This window comes from Falco cherrug, chromosome Z (genome assembly GCF_023634085.1).
Source record: "Falco cherrug isolate bFalChe1 chromosome Z, bFalChe1.pri, whole genome shotgun sequence".
NCBI classification, from domain to species: domain Eukaryota; kingdom Metazoa; phylum Chordata; class Aves; order Falconiformes; family Falconidae; genus Falco; species Falco cherrug.
The window spans coordinates 28,697,848-28,722,556 of NC_073720.1; the positions used below are offsets into that span (position 1 = coordinate 28,697,848).

Genomic DNA, 24,709 nt, shown 5'->3' on the forward strand with positions numbered 1-24,709 from the left:
AAGCTAAAAAACATCAGTATTGGCTGCTGCACCTCACCACAGCAGGCGTCACAGTGGCAAGCAAAACTACACAGCCAGAAAGCCTGATCTTACAACATCCCTTTAACGGCACTGGGATTACTGGGCGGCGGCAGTCAGGAAGGGTCCATGTCCACTGGAGACAAGCTGTGCACTCTTGTAAAACTGCAACAGCTTTGGAAATGACCTCTTTTCCAAGCCAGGGTGGGCTCAGTTTGATGTTACTTCATTGGGTATCGTCTCTGACACAGCCCGTTGAACATGTACTTGCTGAAAAGGAGGTGTTTTCTCATGGGGCTGAGGGGTACAGAAATGAGAACAACAAAAAGAAGCCACGTCATGGTACATCATGGTAATGTTTTACGCCACAGGGTATAAAAGTAATCTTTCGCATTTACTTTCCAGTTTCTAAGCAGAGATTGATTCTTGTCTAGCATTAAATAGTCATTGTTTTTTTGAGAAAAAAACCATGTAGTAGCTAACTATGACTGAAGGGAAAACTTAAAAATACATACATACACAAAGACAAGAAACATATCAACACCACTTTACCACTTTTGTATTTTATTGTGGAACTGAGTTTGTTTCCTTTACATCAAATATCCTCAATGGAAGAGGGGATATTGCACACAAATATCATAAAAGCACTACATATTACTTTCACTGGAAACTAATTTTCTACATTAGATATGACTGGATAGAATAGAAGTGATGCAGGATTATAAGACATAATACCATACACAGCTGCAGACTGACACAAACACCATTCAGAACAAGAGAGAGGAGGTGTGTGAGGTGCTTCTCAGCCAGCAACAAGACTTTCTTTCCATAGGTTGGAAGATAATGGCTGCATGCAAATGCGTGAAAGCATATTTCAGATTTCCTTTTTTACAGTCGTGATCACAGCCCAGTCTTGAAGAGGTAGCTCCTGCCATCTGAGGAGCTCCTTGCTAGTCTAGTGTGGAGAAGCTGCTTTTGAAATTTTTTTTCTATATTTTTATGTCATTTTTTTATTTAGTTACTTAATTTTTTTAGATTTTTTGTAGAGTCACAACAAACAGACTTTTTTTCTTTTAAATACCAAACATTTTTAAATCAGGTGAATAATATAATTGCATCCTAAGAAATGCTTACCCCTAGTTGCTTCTAGTGTTTTGTTCAATTAGTAAGTGAAAAGATGAAAGCTTACAGTTTCTTTCAAGTGTAAACATTTTTCCTTTTCTAGTAAATCCAGTCCAACAAAATTACTATTTCTCTCAAAACATCATTACTGAGCAAGAACCTCTGGCGACATGAACAAAGAGAAGCATATGATAGAAATGTCCCAAATGCACAGTAAGTGCTCTTTGGAGCTGACTTGCTAGTGGTGGGAGGGATTGAAAATTCAATTAGCAAATTGATTAAATCTTAGTAAATGAGTACCAGAATTCCTAAAATGCATAAGCTATCATAGACAATTAAAAAACCCCAATGTTCATATACACAGTTATCTCCATTCACCACAGTATGTAAAGTAAGTAAAAAAAAAAAATCTAAAAAAAAAAATCAGAAGTGATTTCTCTGAAAGATGGGGTGAAAATAGAGGTCAATGAAGTCGGGCCCACCACAGGACTTTGAAAAGGCATGCAAGAGAGGCCCTGCCCGAGTTCAGGAGTGCGGTGGGATCTCCAAAGTTAATTCTTCATTGAATTATATGAAGCAGTATAGTAATATCATAAAGATCATGACTGGGGATGCTGTTATTCATGAATAATACCGTCATGGAAATGGAGTGTCCTTTACACTCAGATATTGAGTCTTTGTAATTAATCAATAACAAACCATGCTCCTAGAAATCTATGCTGATCAACAGCACTCATCATTAATGTACACGGTACATTTTGATGACTGTTACACTAAACTAATTGTGTAGTACTGGGACTAGCACAGTTAGATTAGTTCCACAGGCAGGAAAGACATTAAGGGCAAGAGGAGCTAATGGAGGAGTTCATCGCTGCGTTGCACCCGGGCACCGTTGCCATTTGAAAGGGAATGGATGGAACAGGCATTACAATACCTCAGAAATAGCCAGACTGGGGTTTTAATATTCTTGTAGCAGCAAAAAACTGAACGTACATTTTAAGATCAGCTGTAGCTATCTAATTATTAATATTATTTTAGTAATTATAATTATTATTATTATTAAAATAAATGCTTGAGCCATCACAGACTTGCTTGGGGACACAAAAGGCTTGATTCCAATTTCATGTACAATAGGATCAAATGACTGTAACTTCCCTGACTGTAGTAAAATTCCTCTGATTCACAGGAGGAAGAGGTGTAAGTGAGATTAGTCTCAGGACCAACGCACAACAGATTTTCTACCGAAGCACAGATACAAACCATTTCAGATATTGTCAGAAAATCTGTACCCCTCCACTCCAAAAAGTTTGAAATCTGACCAATATAAGAAAGTAGACAAAGCGGAAGAATTGTAAAAATAGTACAACTATTCTGCCAGACATTTTGCCTGTAACTTTGTAGACCATGTATTACAAAAGCAATTTTAAGTAAATGATTATAAGCCCAGAAAACATGCTTGTTTTCACAATACATTTCCACATGCCTTTTATGCCATAGTCATTCTGAGTTATTCTTACCAACTTAAAAGGCATAGCAATAAATAAAACAGCATTGCTAGAAACACCTAAAAAGAGGAGACATTAAAAATAAATCAAAACTCACAACAACTGACAATCATTCACAGCATTAAATGGGCCTCAGGAGCCCACATTTAAAGGACCCTAAGGCAGTATTAAAAAAAACCTCATAAAAATTAGGAGTGCAACATATACCTATTAAACAAAAATATCCTAACAATGTAAAACTGAAATAAATTATAAGTAAAGAAAGTAAAATGAGGTCACTGAGTCATTGTGAAACTTCACACCAGCCATAGTGGTGAATCATACAGACCAGCACATATCCCCATTCTGGAGGCCTTTACGCCTTCTTTAAATACAGATTTGCAAACCTTCTACAGTATCACAAGATGTTTTTAATAGGGGTAAAACTTCTAAGGCTAAAAAACCCAAACCAACTTAAATCACAGAACAGTGATGCTGTTCCTCTGCAAGCAGTCTAAAGAAAGAAACTGAGGGGGAGAGGAAGTAGGAAAGGAAAGGAAGAGCAAAAGAAGAGTCAAGGAAAGGAAAAGGGAAGGAAAAGAAAAAGACAAAGAAACAAGAGGGGAAAGGGAAAGGGAAAGGGAAAGGGAAAGGGAAAGGGAAAGGGAAAGGGAAAGGGAAAGGGAAAGGGAAAGGGAAAGGGAAAGGGAAAGGGAAAGGGAAAGGGAAAGGGAAAGGGAAGGAAAGGAAAGGGAAAGGGAAAGGGAAAGGGAAAGGGAAAGGGAAAGGGAGAGAGAAAGGGAGAGAGAAAGGGAGAGAGAAAGGGAGAGAGAAAGGGAAAGAGAAAGAAAGGGAAAGGGAAAGGGAAAGGGAAAGGAAAAGGAAGGGACTTATTTTAGCTTATTGCTTATTCTATGTTTTTTTCAGGATCTTCTCAGGGTTGAGAACGTAGGTTACACTCTTGTAAGTATCAGGCTATCAACTTTTCAAATCCCATTTCCTGTCATCATCAATAGATTAATTTTAGTACCAGGGTTCCCTTTCACCCTCCCACCCCCCCCCCCCCCCCCAAGGTATTGGCAGTTGACTATTTTCAATAAATTTTACCACAATATCCATTCTCACTAGAATCTTAAACAACATTATTCATTTATCTTACAAAACTACTAAAAAAATTGCCTTCACCTGAAAATTTTTGTTCGCATTTTCCTGTAAATGAAAACATTTGTTAAAAATTTGTCTATTAAAAGTTCACGCAGCACTAAAAAAAAGGTTTCTGTACATTTGTTCCCATATTTGTTCTTAAATTAAACAAATAAAACAAGGTAAGACAAACGAAGGCTGAATACTGTACAGGCTCACAGGTGACCTTTTTCATCATTCTGAACGTTTCGCTAAGTTTTGTAACTCTGATACTGGACACCACATCAATCTTGTTTCCACAGTACAAAATAAGCTTTCAGAAAAATGCTCATCTTGCCTAGTTGAGTTATCCAAGTACATCAATGAAGAGTTCACATAACTAACATACATAATTCATAGCACCAAGCTGTTTGACCAGTCAGATAGGTTTCTCATACCACACATGCACACTCACACTTCTTTACTGGTGTAACTATGATCCTACACAGATGTTTTATAAATTTGCTGTCTCAACATTAAAAAATAAGTGCATCAAGTTTCTTTGTACATTCAAGTCACTTTCTAAGGCAAATTGTCTACTGTATGTACTCCTGACTGCTTTGGTATTTTGCTTCAGTTAATCGACAGTGGACATGGGTGTTCAAGCATGTGGACTGGTCAGTTCTGGCTGGAGCGAGTGGACTTTCACTGGGAGCATGTCTTAGACCAACAATTCTACATGTTGAAAGAAAGATTTTAGACTTCTGGATGGGGTGCAGACTGTGTGCATATTTGGTCTATGATTGTTATGGTATGTCAGTGTGTGGAGTTCAAATTAAAGTGGAAAACTGCTGATGAGTGTTTAGGTTGTACATCCCTTCCTAGCCACGTTCCGTTTCTTTTTATTTTCCAGCTAACTTAATTCCGTAAAAAAAGAATCCCCCTTGCAATAGCTCAGATTGATACAAATGTAGATCTTTATTTTCATGTAAAAGCATAAGCAGACTGCAGTAAGCGATACATCTATTGCCGTAAGACTAATGCAGATCTAATTATTTATTACTTTCTCCTCCTACCCCTCTCTCTCTTTCTCTCTCTTTGTGTTTCTTTAGAGGGCAAATGCCTCTACCTGGCAGAAGTCAGTTGGGGTTGCTAGTGCATGGTTTCCAAATGTTCAGCGGAGAGGAAACTGGATCTGTATTTTTGCAGTAATTTGAACCCTACTACAGGAATACTGTTATTTCCCTCAGCAATCAGCAAAGACTGAAAAATATTAGTGACTTGCATCACTGTGACACAGTATAGCATTTGGCAGGTATATAGTTCAGCAGTTGAAATACATGGGTTGAATTTTTAGAAAAGGTGTTTTCAAACCAAAGAATTTCTGGAAACAAAGTTTAATCTTGTGGTGTGTGGTCTCGTTCTTACAGTTCAATCTTGCATGCGGGAAAAGATTCGTCTTGCATAACAACAGTGCTGCTGCTTGCCAAAACCATGATGTTGAGATCCTGCTGTTTCTCGTGGGTCTCTTGGTACCATTCCCTCATCACTTCTGAGTCATGGGTTGGGATTAAGGTCACCTGCAACACAAAACAGGAGAAGTCCTGAGGAACGGACAACAGAAAGAGCTAATAAGAAAAATACCTTTGTGAGAAGCCCCAGCCAACAAGTATGTTTCTCTTTTGGAGAGAGTGGGTCTTTATGCAATAAATACTTGAATAAATGGATAGATAAAAGGAAATAAATAAATATGCAGGTAAGGTAAAATGACTGCGAAGAATCAGTGTAATAAAATAAAACCTTGGTTTTGTCAGGTGCTGAGATGCAGCTTTCCAGAGAAGTAGCAGGCTGTAGTTTGCACTGGTAGCTCTTCAGATTATGCCCAGATACTTTGTTTACTTATTGATCATGATGGAAAAGCACATGACGTTTCCAAGCATATGTGATTACCATATAAACCACGAAACATTCACTTTTCTTTCCAACTTACAAACTGCAGTCTTTCCAAACTTGGATCGCGTATGGTATAGTAACGAAGATGAAACAGCTAAATGGCTCTGTAAACCAGCTCTCAGTTTTATTCACCAGGGACAGGTCAGAAGGGCCAGAAATGGGGGAGTGGCTGAATCTGGTGCATTTTTGTGCTTTTCTCAAGTGCCCTCTCACATCACCAATGAAACAAGGTGCCCAGCCTGGGGACCCCATTCCCTGGCAGCTGCTACCCACTCCAGAGGCACTCTGACCTCTCCTAGTTGGCTTCCCAGAGTAGGTTAAATTTGCAGGTAGAGATACTAGTAAAGGGCCTACCTGCATGTTAGTCTCCCACTGTGCCTTGCCCTCCAGCAGGGAGTCCAGAACAGCCCTGCTTGGCTCCTCAGCTGCAGAATCGTTCCCGCTCACCACGTAGTAGGATGACCGCACCCTCTTGAAAAACTCAACGTCAGCGTTCTTGCTATTGCTGTGGTTGGGAATGTACACCAGATCCAAATACACCGGGGGTCCTGGAGGCACTGCTGTGGATTTTGCCACCTTAGTATTCCCAGGTCCTTTGGAAATCAAACAACAAAAGACTGTTATCACAGGCTGATTAAAAACATGCATTTATTAATTACTGTTATAACTGCTGAGATGAGGTGTGTCCTATTATGGCGTTACACTCCCACATCTAATGACATGCTTTGTTGTCTAATGACATCTAATTGTTGTGTCTCAATTATGATTGTAATGGGAGGAAAACCCTGAACAACTGTAACTACATAATACAAAAAAACCTCACTACCACATAACAAAAGACTGACTGAACCTTTCCCAGTAATCTACTATTACACAACAATTACTATGCAGGTCTGTGATTACAGAATTGCCATTCAGTAAATGGTAGTATTATTTTCCAGTTTTATTTTAAGAAGTACAGCTTTTTGAAAGTCTTGGGTACACAAATTATAAAACCTGGGGTTCGCACAGGGAGCCATGCAGATTTGAAGCAGTCCTGAGATTTGGGGTATCAGCACATAGCATGACACAGTAGCTCAGACTGTCTTATAGGTGCATCAGGAAGCTACTACACGTAAACACAAAAAGAGTCAAAGAGGAACCTGGGAGGACAGAGAAACCTGTAAAGCAATTGCTTGAGGGAACTGAGAACAAGTGTTTGTTTGCCTGCTGGATCCTTATTTGCGTATGCAAATCAGCCACTTATCACAAAAAGTAGGGGGAAGTGTGTTTTTGCCGCTGTACATAGTGTAGTACTTGTTCTAAGAAGAGCTTCAGTCAAAAGAAAGAAAGTTCAAAGTTTAAACACTCACATGAAATACACTATCCCCCCCCCCCCAAAGCAGCCTTTGCTATGCACTGAATCATAGTGTGAACTGAAAATCAGGATTTGACCAGTTATTTTATCCAGATGATGATCATTTATGTTCTATTAGCCTTCTCATGTTGTTACAGAGGAAAAAGCTTAGTAAGCAGTTATCAGAGCAATACACTCCATTTAGGGTCACATACTGTAAGGCCAGCAAAGTCCATTACAGTTGTCTAGCATGTCCTGCTGTTCATCATAGGGTAATATGCCAAATAAGCATTGTGATACGATACGATTTCCTGAATTACAGAGTTTTTACTACTGGTTGTGTTACAAAATCTTTTATCATCTATCATCATAAAATCTCTGTGACATACCTTTCTGAATTGTGGATACCGACACTGGATAAAATATCACACATTGCCTTTTGTACTTCGATGTCATTATCAAATAGATCCTTGTCTTCTGCCCTGCCTGAGAGTTATGCTTTAAGGACAAAGAATCTTATCTAGAGCTAAAGTGCTGGAGAAATGTACAGCATGAGGAACTATACTGCTGCTTTGAAAGGCAGCCACTAACAGATATATGTAAATGATGGTGTAGCAAAGGAACAGTGGACCACTTGAAATGGGGAAGCTAGAGACAGTTGAATGCTGCTTTGTTTGTACTGAATCCTAGACCTGCTCCTTGCAAAAAGCTCTCAACAGAACATCAGTCCTGACAACAGCAAAATCAAAGTATCACCCAGACACTCTCTAACAAGATCTGCTAGAAACAAGAGATTAACACAATGGCTCCTTCGGTAATCTAATTCATATTTTATTACTACTTAGAATACACAACAGTCATTCAAAATGGCATTAACTTTCTGTACGTTTAGTCATCACTGACGGTTTTAAGACTTTAACTGGATTATGTGATGTACATACTTAGTTCACTTGAAGCGGTCTTATTACTGCTATACTTTATTAAAATACTCCTTTTAAAATTAATCCAGCAAATAAGAGCATCCAGTGGCTGACAATACCTTTACATCCCACATGATGTTAAGGGCATTGTGCCTACTTGTTTCTTAGAGAGAATAAAGCAGTATACTTTGCTACTGATTTCACTTCACCTGCAAAAGTGGTACTTTTAATTCTGTTTGTTAATTAACAGCTTAGATAGCTAGTATTAAGTTATTTATATTTTATGTACTATCTGAGCAAACTGACACATCAAGTTTCTCAGATTAAGAAAGTTAAATTTGTGGGTTTCATGCATTTAAATTGGCCTTTACATGCTGGATTTATATTTAAAACTTGGACTTTGGGGATTTGCTACAAACCACATTCTCAGCTGATAAAAAGGCAAACTAACTTCACTGCAACAACTAAGAAAATCTCAACACTAGGGAAGTGCTATCTGTTTTTACCTGTAGTTGCTGTCTTTGCTGACTTGGATGTTGTATTTGCTGCATTCTTGGTGTCCTTATCTTTCTCTTCTGCTCGAGACTTTACTTCTGGACTAGAGATATTTTTGGTTGCCTTCTCCACAGACTCCTTCTTTTTTGGAGAAGCTGTTTTGGAAATTTTGTCTAAAGATTCTTTTATAGCTGGCTTTGGTGAAGCCACTTGTTTTGATTTACCATCACTCTTTTTAACAGGTGAAGATGACTTGGTCTTGGTACCCTGCTTCTTTGTCTTTGTCTTTTCTTTGAGGTCCTTCTTCAAAGCTTTACCTAAATTCTGATCAACCGGCAGAGCCTCTGGATCAACCATGGAAACATCAGGGTGCCTAGGGGAAGGGCTGCGATCTTGTATTGGGACAGGTGGTGGGTCAATGTGTTTGTAGGTAATTGTCTTGTCTGTCGGAATGGTTTCTGACTCATCTTCCGAGTCAATGTTAGCATCTGCAGTGATGGAAGGACATTCCTCGGTCTCCGGGGGAACATCCGAATCTGTCTGAGATGGGGCAGACTCGCTCACAGACGTGGGAGGGGTTTCATCACACTGCCGCCCTTGCTGCTTTCCCCCCGAGGGTGGCTGAGCTCCCCCAGACTGAGTTAATGGTTTCTCTGGATCTTGAGACTGTTCTTCAGTTGCAAACCACTCCAGGGGGTTTGGGTTGATAAATGAGGGTGAAAGTTCAGTTTTTGGATGTTTATATTCACAAGAGGACACAAGGCATAAGTCAACATCTTGATGGGATTCTGCTAACGATTTTCCTGGAGTGAAATGTGTGCTTGCTTCATAGGAATATCTAGCAGCTTCAGGTGACCTGGTGGCTCTCCCAGTTGTCTCAAATGAGTAATCTGTGGCTTCAGGCGAGCTGGAGGCCTTCCCAGTTGTCTCACAGGAATAAACCATGGCCTCTGGTGACATGGTGGCTCTCCCATTTGTCTCATAGCAGTAGCTAATGGCTTCTGGTGACTTAGTCGTTTTCCCTGTGGTCTCATAGGAGTAATCCATGGTATCGGGTGATCTGGTAGCTTTCCCAATTCTCTCATAGGAATAACCTGTGGCCTCAGGTGATTTGGTGGTTTTCCCCGTTGTCTCATAGGAATAATCTGTGGCCCCTGGTGACCTGGTGGTTTTCCCAGTCATCTCATAAGAATAATCCATGGCCCCTGGTGACCTGGCGGTTTTTCCTGTCACCTCATAAGAATAATCTGTGGCCTCAGATGACCTCATATTTTTTGCAATTATGTCATAGGAATAATCAGTGGCCTCAGGTGACCTAGTAGTTTTCCTGGTTGTCTCATAGGAGTAAGCCATAGCCTGAGGTGACCTAGTAGATTTTCCAGCTGCCTCATAGGAGTAGCTAATATCCTCTGGTGACCTAGTGGTTTTCTCTGTAGCCTCATAAGAATAACTAAGTTCTTCTGGTGACCTGCTGCTTTTCTCTGAATCTTCTTTTTCTGGGCTGAGTAAAGCTTCTGGACTGTACTTTGTTACGGGTTCCTGGTAACCAAATGCTTTGACAGAGGACACTTGTAGTGACCACAAAGGTGTTTGACTAGCTGATACCACTTCTGAGATTGCAGGAGATGAATCCGGAAAACTAGGATAGTTCAGAGGAGTAGATTCCCTTGGAGTAAATGGAGATAGGTCAGACTTTGGTGACAGCTTTTCTCCTAGGCTCTGCACCTTTTCTGAGGTAAAAGAAGAATGTAACGACATATCTCTGGGTGGAACAGCACCTGAAAAAGTTTCCTCTGGCAGTGGTGAACTCACCTGGGAAGGTGTATGAGCTGATGAAGTTGAGGATGAAGCTTCAATTTGAGAAACTGAAATAATTTCTGAAATATCTTTCTCCTGAGAGTAAGAAGACTGCTCCACAGGGGAAATCTTCTGCACAAAAGTAGGCTCCTGTATATCTGAAGGGCTATAATCTACTTCTGTTGGGCCATTTTCAGATATATGGTGCATACTAGTGCCTACAGTAGGATATTCTGGAGATTGCCTACTAAAGTCCATTGCTAAAGACTGCTCAGGGGACTCCTGACCAAATTCTCCGGACATAGTTGACTGCTCAGGAGATCTGTGATCATGCACCGGTGTTCTTGATTTTGCGGTTTTAGGTGAGAAATCTGGTGGAGAAATTGACATGGGCCTTGGGCACTCTTCCTTAGATGGAGACATTTCTGTTTCCTGAAAAGTTGTTGGTGTCTGTACAACAGACACGGAAAGGGAATCATCAACTTCAGTAGAGTGGGGAGACCCAACCTCAGCATGCAAGGAAGGAGATACATCATCAGTAGTTGGTTCTGGAAATGAACTAGTAGCAACAGATGCTGTAGAGACAGAAGCTACTCCTTCTATATGGGAATAGGTGTCCTCAGCTACAACCTCATCAACAGGAGTTGCAGACTTGTCAGAAACAGTGCCTTCAGAAATTGACATTTTGGCATCCTCTTTTAAAGAGCCAAATTGACTGATATCTATTTGAGTAGGTGAGAGATCACCTGCTAACTTCCGCTCATCCAAGACCAGTGAAGACTGGGAGCTGCTGGGTTCTGTATCTTCCATTTTCCTCTCTAGGCTGCAGCTATCCTTAATTACCATAAACTCCACGCTTTTTTCATCTTGTTTTTCTTGGAAAATGCCCCCAGAGCTAGCTTCAGAAGCTGGGCTCATCTGAACAGGTGATTTTTCTTTTTCAGGTTTCCCTTGAGAAGAACTTCCATAATCTCTGGTGGGAGACTTCAAATCAGCACTCAAAAATGTATCATAAGTGGTCTCTGAACCTATCAGTGGTGGACTCCGTAGAGGTGAGAGAACCTTTTCAATAGGAGATTCTGAATCTGGCACAGGCTCATCCATAGGGCTTATTCTGGGTTTTGCAGACTTATCTTTGACTTCACTGAATTCAAAGCTAACAGGAGCGTCTGTTGACTTTTCACTGGTTTCAGAGGGAAGCTGGCTGGACTTTTCATCAGTGGGAGACTGATAATAAGGTGTGTGGCCAGCACTTCCAGCAGCAGACTGTGAGGGAGATGCTACTTCTAACGTTTTATCTTCAGGGCTTGCACAGTGCTCTTCAGCAACTTCTTGATGTACAACAGGCAACGCAGCAACAGGGACAGGCTCAGGCAAGACCTTGATCTCATTGGGAGTGAGTGAAAAGTTCACACTGCGTTCACTCAGTGGTGTTCTGGCAACAGGTGATGGAGGGGACAAACTGTCAGCTGGACTCTTGGTTGGACTACGTTTTCCAGCAACATCTTCTTGATAGGATTCTTTGATTTCTAATTTGGCAGTGCCTTGGACTTCACTTTCTTTTTGCCGGTATACATCATGGAATACAGATTTGCAGAATTTGTCTTCCTCTAATGAAGAGGGTGGTGAGATGGTGGAAGCTGAGGCATTGTAGTCTTTACCTTCTGTGGCCTCTGTTTTGGATCCTTCAGATAATCCATTAAAAGCATCTGGAAGTGGAGAAAGTTTAGGCCTGCCAAACTCTTGAGAGTACAGTGATGTCTCGTACTTGGTAATGTTCACATACTCTTGAGAGGGTGACTCACTTTCCTCATTGTTAGTTTCATCACTCATGACATCCCGGGGTGTCGACATTTCATCCATTGGAGTTGGTTCACTGGATATTTCAATGGTAGACTGTGTGTAACCTGAAGTAGCAGTGAATTCCTCAGGCTGATCCTCTCTATTTTCTTCATCAGAAACAGTGGCTTCACTTTCTGAACCACCAGGTAATGTCTCATCATGGATAGAAGAGGCTGGTTCAATTGCTGGAGACTGAGGCTCTGAGCATTTTGTTGGTGTAATTATAAGTAGGCCATATTTATCTTCAACTTCACCAGCTTCAGCAGCTTTGTCTACCACAGCCATCACATAATCTTCTTCAGCTTCTATTTTTTCAGTTTCTTCTTCATCTCTGATGTCTTCTGCTTTGTCTTCCTCATCTTCTTCAGTCTCTTCCATTTCTGCCTTTTCTATTGCTTCTTCCCTGTCTTCCTCAGCCCGTTCATCTGATGCCTCATAATCTGCCTTTTCAACATACTTTTCACCTTTGATGTTAACATCTGCTTCAGCCATTATTTCTTCTGAGCTCTCTTCAGTTTTTCTTGGTTCCTCCATATAAGGTTTTGTGATGTCCAGTGGTGTCTTTTCTTCATTTTCACCTCGTTCTTCAGCTTCTTCCGTCTCTGCCTTTTCCTCATAATCTCCTGCTTCAGACGATTCTTCCAAGCCAGTTCCCTCATCTTCAAATTTTTCATTGTCATCAACCCTGTGCTTTTCCACAGGTTCCAATTCTTCAGGTGACTGTTCACATTCACCCTCAGCCTCTGTGGTAGTTATGCCTTCATCAGAGGACTCAGCAGGTCCTTCATCTAATTTTTCTCTTTGTGCTTCAAGGGCCTCTTTTTGCACCGTGCCAGTGAGTTTCAGTTCATCCTCTATAAGTGCAACCTGAGGTTTTGTTTCTTCTGTTGTTTCTACTTCTTCAGCTTTTAATTCCTCAAAATCCTTTGTTAAATCCTCTGGTGAAGACATAAGGGATCTCTCTGCTTCAAGTTCGCTCCCATGGGCTGCAATTTCTGCAGCTGCTACAGCTGCTACAGTTGTGGCAGCAACTCCAACTGCTGCAAGGGCAGCTTGTGCTCCACTGACTTTGATCTCCTTCTTCACAGTCTTAACTTTTCCTTTTTCCTTTGGCTTTCCAGCAGGTACTGCTTCTTTTTTAGCAGGTTCCTCTTTCTTTTGTGGTTTAGGCTTTGCTGCTGGCTTTTTGGCTTCAGTGGAAAGAGCAGGTGTCTTCTTTGTTTCTTTAGGAACCTTTTTGATGTCCTTTTTGGCTTCTTTTTCTTCCTTCTTAATTTCCTTTGTCTCTTCTTTTTTAGCTTCCTTTTTAGCTTCCTTTGGTGGAGTTTCTTTCTTTACTTCCTTCTTAGTCTCCTTCTTCTCTTCCTTTTTCACCTCTTTTTTAACTTCTTTCTTGATCTCTTCTTTTTTGGGTTTTTCCTCTTTTTTGATGGCTGTTTTCTCCTCTTTTTTAGAAATATCTTTCTTTGGTTTTTCTCTTTCCTCCTTCTTTTCTTCATGTTTTGCTTTGCTTTCCTTTTTCACTGACTTATCTTTTGATCCTTTTGGTTTTACATCTGTAGCTTGTTTTTCAGGAATTTCATATTTTAATATTTGTTCTTCTTTACTTGTTATATCTTTTTCCACCACTGTAGGTTTAGTCTCCACTTTTGCTGGTTTCTCTTTTTTAACTGTAACTTTTTCTTTGCTTTCCAGCTTCTGAGGCTTTTCTGGTGCCGGACTGGGCTTTGCAGGCTCTGGTGTTTCTTCTTTAGATTCTTTTCTGACAGGCTTGCTTGGTGGTGTCTTTGCAGCAGGCTTGAGACTCTCCTTGCTATCTGCTCGCTGTTTCAGCTTCGCTTGTTTCACAGCTGGACTAGCGATGTTGCCGGTTAGGTCTTTTTGTGTAACCATTGGCTGTTTAAGGAAGTCTAAGTGTTTGAGTTTTTCTAGTCCTTCTAGAATATTATATTGGGTGCTGTTTCCAGGAAACAGAACTCGGATTATTTTTTCTGCAGGATTAGCTGGATGCCACACAATCAGGCATGAGACAGAGGTGAAGTAGGATAATGGAATGTCTAGTTCTTGGCCATTTGGTAGCAGGAATTCAGCTTTATCTTTGTTAGTACCACTCCACTGCTGCATAAAATATTGCATCTCTTTGCTGCTTTTGACAGGATTAAGCACATACATCTCAAGTTTGCCAACACCCATTTTCTCAAATAAAACAATGGGGTCAATGGTATTTCCCACATTTCTGAAAAGAGGTTCTGGTTTCATAGACAATTTATTTAAATACTGGAGAGTTAAACAAGCTTCTTCTACACTCCTTTTCACTCTAAAGTTAGGATCCAGGTTCTTCAGGTTCTCAGGTACATTAAGGAATACAACTCCCAAATCAGGTGAGATCAGATTCTTCATCCAGTCACTGTTGGTGGTAGACCCTTGAGACTGTTCCTCTTCTAGTTCAGCTATCTTTCGCTGAAGCATGCTATTGACTCCTGGCAGGTTGTCATCTCCAATGTGAGTGAGCAGAATGGAATCTACCCTGTCCAAGTGCCGGATAAGCTTCCAAAAGCAGGATTTTCTTTCCGATCCTCCATTAATAAGCATGTTGAATCCATTCACGGCAAACAATGCAGAGTCCCCTCTTCCCCCTGGGAAAATGTAACAGCAGGGTTTGGAGAGCTTCAAGAAGCCTCCTGAGATTGGAGGTTCCAAAATGTCAAAAGGTGATGGCACTTCCACTGATTCTGACAGATACTCTGTGAATTCAGAGAGTCCTTCCATTTCAGGCAATATGGAAGCTGAGTTAAGTTTAATGTTAATAAAGTCTTGAAGGTTGTGTCTGTCAAGGTTGGAATTTTTCCAGTCCCCTTCCTCCGGACAGAAGAGGGTTAGGCTGGCTTTGTTGGCAGGGTGTGTGGTGCTCAATAATTCACCAATCTAGGGTTGTAAAACAAAAACACAAGAAGATGCATGTAAATTCATTTTTTAATGATGATTTAGGTCAGACCATAATATTTACTGATTACAGATAAAACATTTTCATTTGCTTCTGCACTGGTGACTGCCTGTCCTAGAAGCTACAGGAATCTGTTACCACAATCAGTTTACTACTGTATTTTTTTAAAAGAAGGACATTTTCCTGGTTCTATTGCGACAGTACCCAGAGGTTCCCTCTTCTCTCCTCCACCCTTTCTAGATGGATGGTACAAGCTTTTATAATTAGAGGGTATGAGGACTATGAAGCTAATGCTGCCACTATCTCTACCATTGGCTCATGAGCCTCCCTGCTGCCACAGTCCATCCAGAAGAGCCAGTCAAATATCTAAGGGACAAAGCACATCCTCCTAACAGGCAGAGAGTAACTGCAACTCAAAGGAGGCCAGCACCCTCTCACGGGCAGCCACCTTCCTCACCCCTTCTCTCACGGGATGTATTCCACCACACCATTATTACTGCAGTCCTTCCTGAAGGCTGGCTCCTGAAAAGCCAGCAGTGCTCCCTCATCAGCACGACTGACTGCAGGAGAGTTTTCCAGAACACTAAGAAATGAGTTATTGTTTTAGAAATGCAAACAGCGACAAGTTTTGTATTTCTGAGATTATGGGCTGAAGAAAGAACCAGAAAAAAAGTGTTAGGGTTAAAAATGATCTTGTCATTATTTTGACTTTAAACTCATGGACCACAGAAGCTGAAATCTAGAACAACTCCATTAATTTTAACAGTATTTTATAACATGCTTGTACCAAAACCAACTGCTAAAATAAAGGCTCAGAAAATAAGTTCTATGCCATCATATGAAGAGCTGTTGCTCTGTTCCAGTCTGAACTGAAAAACAGTATTTGATGGTCCCAGATCGGTAGAAAAACAAACATGAAAAGTTATGACATATTTTAAAACTTGGGCAGTTCCATAGATACTTTGACATTTTGTTTTACTGACAATTAGGTTTAATGTACTCCCTTCCTGTTCTATTTGTTCTTAACAACAAGACCACGAAATTATGTAAACTACTTCCTTGAAGAAGTAATTAAGACATAAAACACCAGTGCAAAATATGCCAGCTCATCATCGTGCAAAATACCACAACTTTCCTTGCAAAGACTCAATTGTCAGTTCAAGATGTAAGAATAGGTTCCATAAAGATGATACAGATTATGCTACAGCTGAATAATTGGGAAGTCTTGGACTACAAGATGAATCAGCAGAAGAAATTAGTATATAAAAAAATTAATTATGTTTGATCATATTAGATCCCTTTGGGCCTCCATGTGTGTATGTCTAACTTCCTTTCTTGGTGTTAATTTATTTTCAGCATTTACCAAAAATAAAACTCAACAAAGATGCAGTGGCTGTTATCCAAAGAAAAATAATCCAAGCAATACCTAAATAAAGCAGAAAATAAATACTTTCTATCTTCCTTTGTCAGCCTTACTTCGAATCCAAACCATTTGACAGGACTATAAATAAATCTCACCCATTTGTCAGACATGGCTTTGTTTGAAAAGGAGCAAAGGAAAAAACAAAGCAAGACAAAACAAAAGGAGAAAAGGATGAAAAGAATGAAAGACGAGAACAGGAGAAATGTTCCTGCTGTTTATTGCAGAAATAAGAAAAGAGGGCAGCAGAGACCACAGCTCTGAAATGAATTTAGGACTCCTTATGCTATGTCTCTGATCAGGGTTGAAAACGCTTTATTAGGGACAGACAAAAATTGTAAAAGATTACTTCCTCTGGATGAATAAATCCAAGTCTGTTGCACACGTAAGGAGATAACTTGAGTACAGACTGTTTCTAATGTAGGGCCAATTTTCTGGCTAGATAAAAAACATCATATGGTAATACACTGGGCTAGTGAATATACCGGGTCAAGGTTTGGGGTTAGTCCTCTCCAGTTTATATTGCAACTATTTGGATTTCTGCTTCGTATTCCTAAGTTCTAACATTCTTTTCCCCTAAAAGTGGGCACACACAATGCAGACAGTTTAAGCCACTGGTAATGCAGGCCAATGAAAAGTTGGAGAAAAATTATACCAGACACAGATCATATCTATTAGGAGTAGCAAGTTCAGGAATGCCCCAGAAAAGGTCTCAACAGATTTGCTTTTCAAATGATGACACCAAGGGTATCAACGGGTCTACTGCTTATGCTTTTTGATAAGGCAAGAGATGTAACCACTCCTTCTTTTCCCTGGATTCAAAGTCAGTCTGGGAGCAAAGACATGTATCTGTGAGCCTGATCGTCTTTTCAAGCACAGAGAGACATCTGTTGAGGAATCCTCGTTTTAAAGGTGTCGCAGCTCATGAAGGTCAACAGCAAATTGGCTGCTCAGAGAAAACACAAGACTGTTTCCTACCCTGGACCGCAAAAGTAAAAAGAAAGGTTTTTCTATGCTAGCTGCTGTTGCAGAGGCAGTGGAATGGGACATCTTCATTCTTCTGACATGGGAGGAGTAGAGAACACCACTTCTAGGCATTGCCTGCAGGAGGTTCTGCATGCCAGAGATGGATTTCTGAATCAGACTTCATAAGACCATCCCCCAAAGGCTATTTACTTATTTGTAAGCATAATCCTTGACCTCATTTGAGGTTTGGTCCAGTGAAGTATAAATGGGCAGAGGCCAGAAACACCAACTCTACACAGCGCTCATCAAACCTTACATGCTTATAGAATCGTAGATTCATTTAGGTTGGAAAAGACCCTTAAGATCATTGAGTCCAACTGTAAACCTAACACTGCCAAGACCACCAGGGTCAGGACAGCACAGAAATTCTTCTGATCTCTACTTAGAAAATGACTAACCACATTTTTCTAGCCCTTTCTCCTAACATTTTGTAGACCACCTAAAAATTTCCTGGTAATGGGACCCTTTAAAAAATGATGTTGCATATGCAGACTGCAGTATGGCAGGCAAATGCAATCGTTCCTTGTTTCTGTGAAATCTTGTAGAAGCCATGAGAGTCCACAGCTTCAGAAATAATAAGCTGGAAGCCAACACCTTCTATGAGCCATGCCGGCTGGCCGGTGAGCCTGCTGCCAGCTGCAAAGGTGAGCCAAGTGAGCCTTACTCAGCCCACGGCAGTATGCCCTGCACCCTCCACTGCGGCAAACCCTCCACAGCTGTAACCTATGGCCAACCAACAGCCTTCTGCTTTCCAGCCAACGATTTCACTTCCTAACAGTAATGGCAGGATTTGCCCTTAGTTTTGCATGTAGTCATAAGGTAATTATGTGTCACTAATTGGCCACAGACGCAAGGAGCTTGGGTTTGCAATTTCATAGAAAAGTAACTCTGCAAACTGCCAGTGAGTTTTAGGTGTTATGCGTGTTTCAGAGAGCAGGAATCCAGCTCTTTCCCCAACCTACAACCATATGCTGAACAAAGAGGCTTTGAGAATAGGATCAAATGGATACAATAAGATAGCACTGGAGCTCTGGCAAACTTTGCTTTTTCAGCACTGAACTTTCAAATCTCACTCCACTGACATGCTCCTAATTAATTTTGGAAACTAAATTCCTAGGGATGCAGCCATACAGTTTATTTAAATATATACTTTACACAGCAGCCAAATTAATTATGACAGCTTGTTTACTATGGGTTCCTGCCCTATGGGAACTTTCAGACACAGTACATTAAGCAAGAAAGCAAAATAACAAGTCATGAAACAAAATGGCATTAAATACTGGTATATTTCATACTTATCTTACTGGTATGTAAAAATCACAAGATTTACAGATTTCACTGGCCAAATTTTAAACATTACTACAAAGAAGCCAAACAGGCAAGTGGTGCAAAAAACTACAGTTATTCCAACGGACAGCCTCTGTTTTATTTAATGTCACCTATTACTTTGGTGCCACCAGCCAAGAATCTGGTGTCAAGTTCAGTTTGACCGCTTTGTATGTGCACCTTAGATAAACATGTATCTTTTAAACACAGCACTATCTCCTTCCATTGTCAAAAGGTTCCTTGATTTTCTGTTTCTGGAAATTACAATTTAATTCCCCACATTTAAAATTAATTCTGTTATTAAGCAATTTACATCAAATCTGAAGTATATTAGAGAAATGTTTTGAAAGAAAGACTATAATGAAGAGTAAAGAGCATCAGCATTAGGCTGTCGATGCTAACTCTGACAACACATTGGGCCACTCTTAGTCTTCTAGAAACCTCTGCCATCACATGACAATATATGGAAGACACTTTTCTGAACATACCTCTTGATCTGTGAAGATCTCAATGAAGTTCTGGAAGGAGAAGGACCCTGACTGAAGAATGAGTTCTCCTGTGTTTTCAAAGCACTGTCCAGTTAGTACAAGGAGCTTGTGTCTTGCAGCGTCTGTGATCATTAAGCGCACCTAGAGTGAAGGAGAGAAATACATCAATAATGGGAGTTACCATGTGTTTCTATATTCCACTGAGAATGTGCAATTTATGTCTCCTAATTTAAAACATATTTTGCACCAGAGTCTCCCAGGGCTGTTGAAAAATTACCAAATTACAGTGCTGTTTACAAAAGACAATGAGAAAGGTGCAAAAGAGAAAAAAGAAGGGACAAGAAGCAATTAGTGAGAACGTCTGATGAATAAACTAAGCTAATAACACGTTAAAAAAGAGCAAGGAGCAGAACAGAACAAAATCTGAATGAAAAAATAGTATTTTCAATGAACAAATACATTCCCTGTGTAACTCTTGGTGAATTTTAATAGCATTGTATTAGGGCAGCCTTGGTAGACTGTGTCCCACATAAATGAAGGACAACTGCATGTGTTAGACTCAGGTTTTGGGAGGCTGCTTTTCTTTTCCCAGGGTACAGTTGAGAAAAGTCATTGAAAAGTAACAGCCACAAATCACACATAAAAGCGTCATATTTAGTCTGTCATTCTGCTGTAACCTGAATCATCTAGAAAGTCAAGGGAAAATTCTGCTTCACCATAATGATAAACTTGAGCTTCAAGCACTCAGGTACAGTCACACACACTATTGATATCTCATTATGTCACTATGGACATTAAGTTTTTAAAATGTGCCAATGCAAGACCTATTTCAATATACAGTAGTAAATTAAGTGGATGCCTGATGGCAGAAATGAGCTTGCTACGGAAAAATAACCTGCATTTTTAAATAACTCTTAACTATTTTCAAGTAGATGCTCCTTACTTTACTTGACCCTTACTACATTACTAATAATTCCTGTTTCCCCGCCTAGGGGAAGATTTATTTGCATACTAAGAAAAATCCATGTATTCAGTATAATCCTGTTGGCTGAATTAAACTTAAGAACAAAACTAAACAAAACCTGTGTAAGATTCTGTACAGTTGAGTAAATTTTTCGCAAATACTTCAAAAGTCTTGTCCAACACTGAAAAATCAATTCATCAGCCTATGGTAAGGTATGAATTTCAAGTGCACTAATTCCTCTGTTTAAGGAGGAATTCAGTTAAACCAGAATAGTGATTCCAGAACAAGGCTATCCACGTATCAAACTAACTGAGCAGAGTCCATCTGGAACAGCTCCACATGATATTGCATCCAAGCTCCATCTCCATGGAGATGACATAATCAGCTCTCCTAGCAAGCTATTCTTTCAAATTTTTATATTGATTGTTAAGCAATCAGTCACTCTAAGTAATTCCCACACACATCAGGGAGGCTGAGCAGGAAGACTTGACCTGAATCTCTAGTGAATAACTAGCATTTTCAGTACAAGTAGAAAAGAGGCATTGAAAAGTATGTACCTGAAAGAAGATCCCAACTCTACATTTTCATTGTTATTTTATTAAATAAGTGACCCTGATACTAAGCAGCCGAAAGTTCCTTTAATTAAACACAGGACTAATGCTCGCTGGTCGCTAATTGCACTAAATAATTCTAAATTCAGCAAAGTCCTTGCTGGATCAAGTGTATCTATTTCTGCTTCAGACAAAAATACAGATAAATGCAGCCGACTGTCCTGATGTGTGGTGTTCAAATCTTGTCTGTTCTAGCTGTATTAAAACCATAAAAGAACTGGCTTCCTCATGTATATTTTTTTCTTGTTGCTGGCAGCAGTGCTGGACAGTCTGCCAAATTATGTGTAAACTCACCAGGTTTTCCAACCACAGAATTATTCCCTGACTTGTGAATCACTGATACGTGACTATTAATTGATGATGAAATATGTTCTGCAGAGCTAGCAAACTATGGCAGGCAAAAAAGTAAACAAACACTTGCAGACTACAGCATGTAATTTATGCTATACACAGAAGACCAAGAGACACATAAATTCTGTGTCTGGGTATAACAAAGGCTTCCTGAAGGACGACCAGAAATTTGTCTCCTGACTTCAAGACCACACCACTTCAGAAGAAATACTGCAAGGTGGTGATTGTGTTCCAGTTTACCCTTGTCTGATGTTCCAAACTGTCTGAAGGAAGTGAACAGCAAAATGCAGCCTCAGTCAAAACAGAGGAAAGATGGAATGTGAATGGAGACAGAAGCATCAGCCGATCAGCAGTTTCTCAGACTTAAAGTACAGCTGCAGGAGATGGGAGCAACAGAGTCGGTCTTCTTAAGAAGGCAGTAACTGTTCATGGGGGTTTCAGAAACTTGTTTTCTTTGGGAAACTACAGTCTCGCTCCCTTTAGGCCTCTCTCTTTTGGGAGGTGTTTTGGCATTTGACAGAACAAGACAGGAGCTTTGGGCAGAACCATGCTGCTCTGTGGCTACTACCAGCCGCATTACCAGGAATTTCTTAAAGCATCATTTTTCTTTGTTTTTCCTGAACAGAGAGATTCAAGTTTCTCTACTGGTGAAGTCAGAGCTCCATGGTATATATGTCATGGTCTCCCCAGATGCAACGTGAAGATCTCCTGATACATGAAGAGAAGCATTCTATTTGCCATAATGGGTAAATCACATATATTCCAACCTCCAGTTTAATTCTCCAGCCTCATTCTTACTGTCTTTTTCTGGCTTCTGTTCAGTCAGTCTTGCTTAGCCAGCCAAGGTAAATCTCAGCTTGTAACCTCTGGCTGTGACCAGCTTGGCAAGACGAAAGCGAAGAAAAGATTGTGTCCCACATCCAGCAAGAGGAAATTAACAATAACCTAGCCAAACATCTTCCGGAGCCAAAGGAGTAAAGCCAGGGTTCAGAAGTCATCGATGGGCCCCAGACCGTGTTCTTCCATGAGGTCATCCACCAAAGGTATGGCAAGCAACAGCGACAGAAACGGCATTTCCACACTCTTGGCAGTTCCTTCAGCTCTTCCTCCCCTCCACACTCACACACATTACAGCTTTTTGCTCTGAATGCCTGAGCGTATTAAGAGCTGTTACCCAGCTGTCCCTTTTCCTTACCAAGTAACTCCAAGGCCTTGTAAGAGATTTTCACACATTTTTTTTAGTGAATGAGCTGTCGTTAACTAAAGTGACTGACTTACTTAAACTGCTACAACTTCAGAAATGTCATTTGTTTCAGAGTCCTTCCTCCTGTTTGTGTTTAATGTCATTCAAGGCTGGCAACAAAACAGATGTTTCACTATGTACTGCAAGCACAGCCACTTCACTTCCCAGTACCAGAATATTTATTCTGAATATATTATTCAGACTATATATTCAGAATATAATAAAATACACTTCACTTCCCATAGTACCAGAAATGGTACTATGTCAGTGCTTCTCAGCACAGGCTAGTAATGCAATTATCCCTATTTTTTAAACCTTCAGTCTTACTAGCTAAATTTGGCAATTTTGTGTTTGAGCTACTTGCTCAGTTCTGTGACGCTGCTCCAGCAAGTCCATGAGGAATTGGTAGTCCTCTGCTGGGACACTCTCCAGAGCCCATTGATCATGTCACATGCCTTTTGAAGGCCAGATAGATCAACCTAGAGTCACCACCACAAGCTGACAATTCCTCTCAAAGAGATAAATTTGTCTCAGGGCACCTTCAGGCACTTTCTTCATGTGTAAAATAGGCATCCAGAGCTACCAAACAATGGTGGAGCAGAAGAAAAGCAGATGCAGTTTAAGCATAATTGCCTCCATTTCATCAAGAAGGAACCTGGAGCACTATGAGGAAAGGAGTGCTGGCATCAGAGGTGTGTTTCTGTCCCATGCCTCTGATGTTTTACTAGGGTTCTGGGAAACCCGGGAGAAAATCAAGGTATGCCTGATGTTTTTAACAGTATTTGCTCCTAACATGTCTTTTCACCCTTAGTTAGGACCTGCTTTTAGTCTGCCAAGACTGCGAAAGACAGTGCTGGCGTTTGTCAATCACTAAGCTCAAAGGCAGTAACTGATGTTCAGCTATCACCTCAACTACATCTGCTTCACTGCTCTCATCCTCTCCGCTTAATGAAGCTTTTATGACACATTCATTGCTGATTTACCTCAGTACTAACTGCTTCATCTGAGGGATTGATCAGGACCACAGTTTCCAAGACATCACTTCTGTGGTGGAGAATCTTCTGACCTGCAAGCACAGAGAGAAAAAGAAAAAAAAAAGAAATTAAATTAGATCAGTATGGTTTAAACCCACACTTTCCATGAGCTTGTTGCACGTCCTACCGTGCAACAGCTCTGTGGTCACCCAGCACAGTGCACATCTGCCACAGCAACTGCTATGCTGCTCATCTCTTCAGAGGCACCCATAGCATGTGGTCCTGCGGGCCAGAAACACTGCTCTGGAAAATTCAAGGTAATGAAACAAACAGGTAACAGCACCAGGTCCTGTTCCTTCCCCTTTGCCAGAGGAGTCCGTGTAACTCACCTTGGTCTCACAGAGCTGGTGTGAATCAGGGACTGGATTAACGATCACCAGCTGAACATCTGGGCCTGTATTTTCATGGATGTATCTACACCAGATACAGCTGAGATTACACACTTCTATAACATGCCCAGGTAGTTTTAAATTAATAGTTCCTCTTCCAAGAACTATTAGCAGCTTAGCTGCAGCAGCAGGAAAGTCAACACAGGCTGCAAACTTTCCCTGCAAGAAAAAAGTGAATACTTGCGCTGTATGCTGGTGGCTAGTAAGCATGATTAGTGAGACAAGCAAAGGAGCTCAGGGGTGTCCCTCTGGCCTACCACCACCAGCACTGTCCCACCACGTATGGCACGTCATGTACCATGGGAGTGCTCCACGCTGGGCTGCACGCCATGCACACACTGAGTCCCTGGCTGCACCAGACAAACCAGCCAGGTCTCCGGCCCCACCAGATGAATCGAGTGAAAGCTGGGACCCACCCTGCCAAAACTCCCCTTTCAGCCTTCTGCTAATATTGATTAATGTCACAGATGACACTGTGAGAAACTCCCTATGGGGATGGTCGGACACACGCCCACGTGCACTGCCCTGCTTCATCTTCCTCCTGCTTACAAAAGCCATGGCGAGCAACGCTGGGCAACCAGAGTGAATGGGCATACAAATACCAGCCAGATCCTGAAAGAACGTCTGGGCAAGTCTGGAGCAGCCTCGCAGACCACTGGCCTTCACGCTTAGTGAGTCAGTACCTGTATTCAATAGTGATTTTCATCTGACTGGGAGTGGATGCCAGGGAAACACAACAGGACTCTTGACATATTTTTTTTGTTATGTTAATTAGCAAGTTCTTATCAAGGTCTCTTTCTGTAAGAACTTGCAGTGAGCTTAAT

At 40.8% G+C, this 24,709-nt stretch overlaps 1 protein-coding gene across 3 annotated transcripts in view; it reads right to left on the reverse strand.

Moving 5' to 3' along the window:
* Positions 1-565: 565 nt before the first annotated feature.
* The window catches only part of MAP1B (microtubule associated protein 1B), a 74,730-nt gene continuing 50,586 nt past the window's right edge, over positions 566-24,709 (reverse strand). For 2 of the 3 annotated variants that reach the window (XM_055699630.1, XM_027807503.2), the window contains 5 exons: positions 23,446-23,528; positions 19,294-19,434; positions 8,462-15,014; positions 6,054-6,292; positions 566-5,326 (listed from right to left, as the gene is read on the reverse strand). In XM_055699630.1, coding sequence (XP_055555605.1) covers positions 5,171-5,326; positions 6,054-6,292; positions 8,462-15,014; positions 19,294-19,434; positions 23,446-23,528 — 7,172 coding nt within the window. In that variant the 3' untranslated portion in view covers positions 566-5,170. Of the gene's footprint in view, positions 5,327-6,053; positions 6,293-8,461; positions 15,015-19,293; positions 19,435-23,445; positions 23,529-23,825; positions 24,145-24,709 lie in introns of those variants that run through there. The other variant, XM_027807504.2, reaches the window with a different exon arrangement.